This window comes from Suricata suricatta, chromosome 1 (assembly GCF_006229205.1).
Source record: "Suricata suricatta isolate VVHF042 chromosome 1, meerkat_22Aug2017_6uvM2_HiC, whole genome shotgun sequence".
Taxonomy (NCBI): Eukaryota; Metazoa; Chordata; class Mammalia; order Carnivora; family Herpestidae; genus Suricata; species Suricata suricatta.
In genome coordinates, this window is record NC_043700.1 from 26748353 (window position 1) to 26754352 (window position 6000).

Genomic DNA, 6000 nt, shown 5'->3' on the forward strand with positions numbered 1-6000 from the left:
TGTCTGCACAGAGCCGGACAGGGGATCAAACTCATAAAGAGTAAGATCATGACCTGAGCCAAAGTCAGATGTTTAACCAACTGAGCAACCCAGATGCCCCACTGGCTTGTCTCTTTTTAATTTTGTTCATTCATTTTCTTAAATTCCCCATATGAGTAAAATCACATGGTATTTGTCTTTCTATGACTTATATTGCTTAGCACTGTACTCTCTAAATCCATCCATATTATTGCAAATGGCAGGATTTCATTCTTTTTTATGGCTGAATAGTATTCCTGTGTGTGTGTGTGTGCGTGCGTGTGTGTGTGTGTGTGTGTATTCCACATCTTTTTTCAAACGTTTTTTATTTATTTTTGAGAGACAGAGAGAGACAGCGTGAGCAGGGGAAGGTCAGAGAGAGAGGGAGACACAGAATCTGAAGCAGGCTGCAGGCTCTGAGCTATCAGCACAGAGCCCGACACGGGGCTCAAACCCATGAACCATGAGATCATGACCTGAGCCGAAGCCGATGCTTAACCGACTGAGCCACCCAGGCGCTCCTGTATTCCACATCTCCTTTATCCATTCATCTATCAATGGACATTCCTGGAGTCCCAAGGTCTTTAAGTGGTCCATATTCTTCTCTACACTTCAAAGTCTTCTAGTGTTTGTTTTGTGTATGATGTCCAGCATTTTTAAGTGTACTTAGTGAAAGGGGTAGGAGACATGTCTGTTTTGTTTTGTGTGACCCAAAGGTACATGTATGTTTAAGGAATTAAAGGCATGATTTAATCTAATTCTATATAGTCAAAACAACAGATGAACACAAACTAAGAATCAGAAAAAAGCAGTAATTGTTATGAAATAATCCCCTCTTCCACGGAAATAGTAAATATTACCTTTCCCAGCTGCCCTCCTGATCTTGGGAATAGTAAATTTCTTCAAAGGACTGACTTCTACACCAGCAGGTAATAAAGGTTCGCTGGTTGAGTTCATTTTCCGTAGTGTCTTCTGTTTAGCAATCCCTTTCATTTCCATTTTGTGGGTGGCCTAAAATCAACCCAAATTATTAAACATAAGGTCAGTTAATATGTAAGAGGCAATGGCAGTAAAACTGTTTAAAATTTCTTCATGGAGATGAATACTTAGTTTGGGTCACACAACAGGTTCCAGGCTGTCAAGATAGCCAATTTGTCAGGTTACCCAAAATAAAAAATAAATTAACAGCTTCAGCTTTTAAATAATGCTTTAAATATTTATTTTGTAGCTTCTAAGACAACCTTCCTGTGTAATTTATATAACTGTAATTGGGTAACTAAAAGTATGTGTTCCTGAAAAGCTTATTAACTTCCAAACAACAATTTTTAAGAATGTTTATTTAATTTTGGCGGGGTGGGGACAGAGGACCTGAAGCAGGCTCCAGGCTGACATCAGTGAGCCCAATATGGGACTCAGGGGCTGGTCAACTGTGAGATTACCTGAGCTGAAACCAGATATTCAACTGACTGAGCCACTCAGTCACCCCGAACAGTAATTTTTTATTAACATTTGTTAAAATTCCTGCCAAATATTATGTTTTTAGAAGTAGTTTGTCTTTACACTTCTGTGAACAGAATGAATTCTCTAAATCAGAATATCCGCCTGTGGGAGAAACTTAAAGTTGAAAGCCAACTACCACAGGACTATCCCGACAGTGGATTGCCCAAACAGTCAATCATTGGCTAATGTTCCATAGTATCACTCTACAAATGGACCAAGACCTCACCTATTGTCATACTATAACAGATTTCTTTTCCTCCCTCCAACCCTCCCTTCTCCTCTCACCTAACACATACAGTAAGTCTTAACCTTTCAAGTAGAACTCATACTGGGTATTGAAGGAGAGTTATGGAGTCCTCATGCAGAGAAATATATGTAGACATGGATTTTTCATACCATTTCATAATATGGTTCATGGATCTCCTGATTGCTGCCAACTGCTCAGTTCAAACTTAGATCTTAATCTACAATAAGAGCTACCAAAATTCTACAGAAGGATCACAAAGGATAAAATTCTATAGAACGTTCACAAAATATTTTCCCTTCAATCCTCACTCTACCCTTTATGGAAGATAATCTTACAATCTCCCAAACATGGATCAGAATAGGGAATGAACAGAAACCTCTAGAAAGAGAAGAAAATCAGCCTTTCTCTCATCTAGCCTCACTGATAGACACTAGTGGTACTGCCGCCTAACAAGAATACCAAGGCACACCATCTTAAGCCAGGGCACCTGGCTACCCCAGTCAGTAGAGCATGTGATTCTGGATCTTGGGGTTGTAAGCTTGAGCCCCGTGTTGGGTGTTGAGATTATGTAAAAATAAAATCTTTAACAACAACAACAATAGCAAAAGGAATACTGTTGCCAAGAAATACCAGCTTGAGAGATAGCTGTCAAGATAGCCATGTTCATCTGGTAGTTTAGTAAGGAGGAAAAGGAAGAATAATTTATTTAATGACTTAAATTACAAGAAAACTTCAATAAATCATGATCTGTACCTACTGCACACAAATATACTATCGTCACTTGAATATACTTGAAGAGCCAAGTGCTAGAACAACCGTCAAAACTGCCTTTATTGGTAAATTGTATCTTCAGGAAAGATGGATATTATTTTAGCTTTAGGGTATCTTACACAATGTACCTCTAGTACAATGTACTAATAAAGTGAGCCTCTGAAATTCACTGATTTTGCTCCTGATTTTGTTCCAATGTAGCTAGGTTAAAAATTGTAATGAAAAATGAATATTCAGGGCACAATGGGATTCAATTTTTTTTCAATTGTTTAAATGTTTATTTTTGAGAGACAGAGTGTGGGCAGGGGAGGAGCAGAAAGAGAGGGAGACACACACTGTGAGGCAGGCTCCAGCCTGACGCAGGGCTCAAACCCACAAGCTGTGAAATCATGACCCGAGCTGAAGTTGGATGTTTAACTGACTGAGCCACCCAGATACCCTTTAATGTTGTTTATTAAATAAGTTGCACCTAGCAATTTTTAAGTAGGAATAATACTTGGAAAGACTTCAGTCTAAACAACTCAGCCATATGGTAACAAATTCATACAAATCTTTACATTCATATAATAGTCCCATAATCATATTTATTATTTATAAATATGCAAAAAAGTATCCTGTTCTGCAGTATATAACAGGATATGTTTTTATATATGTATGCAAATGGTTGAGTGTCTGACTCTTGATTTTGGCTCAGGTCATAATCTCACAGTTCGTGAGATCAAGCACCACATCAGGCTCTACGCTGACAGAGCAAAGCCTGCTTGGGATTCTCTCTCTGCCTCTCCCTTGCTCATGCTCTATCAAAAACAAATAAACAAACATTAAAAAAAACCAAGTATGTATACTAAGAGCAATGTTAAGCAATACACTTAAAGATTATACAAAACAATACATTCTAGGAAAAACTTATTTAAGAAAGAATTATAAGAATTCACCATCTTAGTACTGTTAAAAAAATTAAATTAGAAGTTACAAACTGATTCTAAAAATAAAAAATGATATTATGGGGCTCCTGGGTGGCTCAGTTGGTTAAGCATCTGACTCTTGATTTCAGTTCAGGTGATGATCTCACAATTGTGAAATCGAGCCCCATGGTGGGTTCAGTGTGGAATGTGGAGCCTGCTTGGGATTCTCTCTCTGCCCTTACCCTGCTCATGCCCTCTCTCTCAAATAAACTTAAAAAAAATGATATTAATATATCAGAAACAAGCTGAGTTCACCCCAGAAATGCAAGGGAGATTTATCAATAGGAAATACATACATTTCATTTACTACATAAACCTTCTAAAAGTATTTTGCCTATACATTAAAAAAAAATCAAGCGATTATCTCAATAGACTGATTATTTCATAGACTTATGATTTTTAAAAAACATCTTAGGAAAGAGGAAGCAACAGATAAATTGATAACGGGTATCAAAAATTTCAGCAAACTGCTAACAGAAACACTACCTTTTCAATTAAGAATAAAACAAGAATATCTTTGTTTCCTTTATCTCTGCTTCCCTTTAACAAGGGGCTGGCAATGCTCACAAGGGCAAATGGCAAGAAATAAAAGGTATAAAGGCAAGCTAAAGAGGAAAGGAAATAAGCTTGGGAATTTCTGGGAGTAAAAGTGTATCAGCTGGTAAGAGAAAACTAAGATGAAATCTTAGATGAAGAATGAATTTTACTTAGAAAGGCAAAAAACCATGATGTTTCAAATTTTGGTTCTACCATTAATTAACAATGTTATATTAGGCAAAATGCCTAACTTCTCTGAGGCTACTAATATCAATAATACCTCACATGGTTGTAGCAACTGTCTACTATAACTGCACACAATTAACTACTGTATATTCCTAAAGCCTATCCTATGGAGCCAAGTTATAGTATTTGTCAAGAAGCAAAGGATTGCAAAGATAACCAAGGTAAAAGTCAAGTGATATTAGTTCTAATACTAGCTTTTAACAACTCTCTAATATTAGCAACTACTCAACTAACCTCCGACAACTCACTCACTTCTGCAGTGTGTTACTCTGTGTGCACTATGAATTGTAATACATTTTTCAGGGACAAGTAATAGCCAAAGAATAAATCCTTCTTATGTCAAATATTCTAAGGTCTGATCCTCTCAAAGTCCATTATAGAAGAATATTTGTATTGAGTCTCCGAAGACCATCGTCAAACATTAAGGACTTGAATGCTGGGGAGAATAGAGATTACTAAATAAATCTGCAAAATCTTTTACCTGATTGTTGAGTCTTAATAACAGAACCTGTTTCAACTGAAAAACGTAGTCCTAGAGTTTCTTTAATGAGACTTACTGCTATCAGTTGAGTCCTTATATAAGGTAACTCAGGATGATTGCAGATACACAAAAGCATTAATGAGAAAGTTTTTTTTCAGTTCTCTTTCAAACTTTTATATGAATCAACTTATTAATTTATCTTTAAAATCTCTAAAACTTTGGTGATATTTCTTTAATAACAACAACAACAAAAAAAACAAGGCCTCAGTTTCAGAATTTTCTGGCAAATAATACTGTTCAAACTTATTTTTACGCTCACCTTTTATTTCTGCCAAATAATACTGATTTCCTATTTATTTTCCATCCCAAAATATACTTAAGTAAAAAATAAGTCTATTTTAGAATATTACAGAAATTACTGTAATGATAATATGCAGATATGGCAAAGATCATTCACTCCTCTTCTAGTAATCTCAGGAAAGAGTTCCTGATGAAGAAATAAATGATGAATAAAGAATACTCTCAGAACTTAAGTCACAAAAGTAATTTCTGAACTCTTCTGCAGAGTTCTAAATGGTTCAGACTAAGAATTATGTCTGATAAGCAAATGGTTAGTCAGGTCACACATATGATAAGCTCCTTATACACTTAGTGAAATTATGCCAAGAAGCCCTCAGTTAAGACAATACAATGTAGAGATAATACATTCTTGTTGTATCTTTCATTTTTTTTAAAAATTTTTATACAATTTATTTTTTTAACATATGCAATTATTTTCCGTCATTTACAATACAGTAGTTACAATGATACTCCAAACAGAAAAGCAAAGTAAAAAATCAAAACCCCCACTTCTATTTCATGTAATTAGACTTATACCGAAATTAAAAGGTTAGGTACCAACTAGTTAATCACCTAATTTCACAGCTATCTGAAGTAGTAATTGTAATATAGCAGCTTATCTATGATATATTCAAGATACATGATATAATTTATTACTTGTCCATAAGTTACAACACAGCCTGCTTAATACCTTTCCTTAAATTCCACCTCTATACTACAGTACACTTGAGGTCCACGCAAAAAAGTAGCTACTTTTTATATAGAAAATGGATGATTAAGTCTTTGGTGCTGTAAAAGCAACTTCAATTAAACATAACCACTCCCACCACCATAAAAAGAAGAGGAAAAAAAAAAGTAAAGAAAACAATAAGGGAAAAACCCAAGACACACTCCCT

At 35.5% G+C, this 6000-nt stretch overlaps 1 protein-coding gene across 1 annotated transcript in view; it reads right to left on the reverse strand.

Annotated features, from left to right (window-relative positions):
* TEX15 (testis expressed 15, meiosis and synapsis associated) overlaps window positions 1-6000 on the reverse strand; it is a 70808-nt gene that overhangs the window by 49935 nt on the left and 14873 nt on the right. The window contains exon 2 of the mRNA XM_029935720.1: window positions 879-1029. Coding sequence (XP_029791580.1) covers window positions 879-1029 — 151 coding nt within the window. The remainder of the gene's footprint in view (window positions 1-878; window positions 1030-6000) is intronic.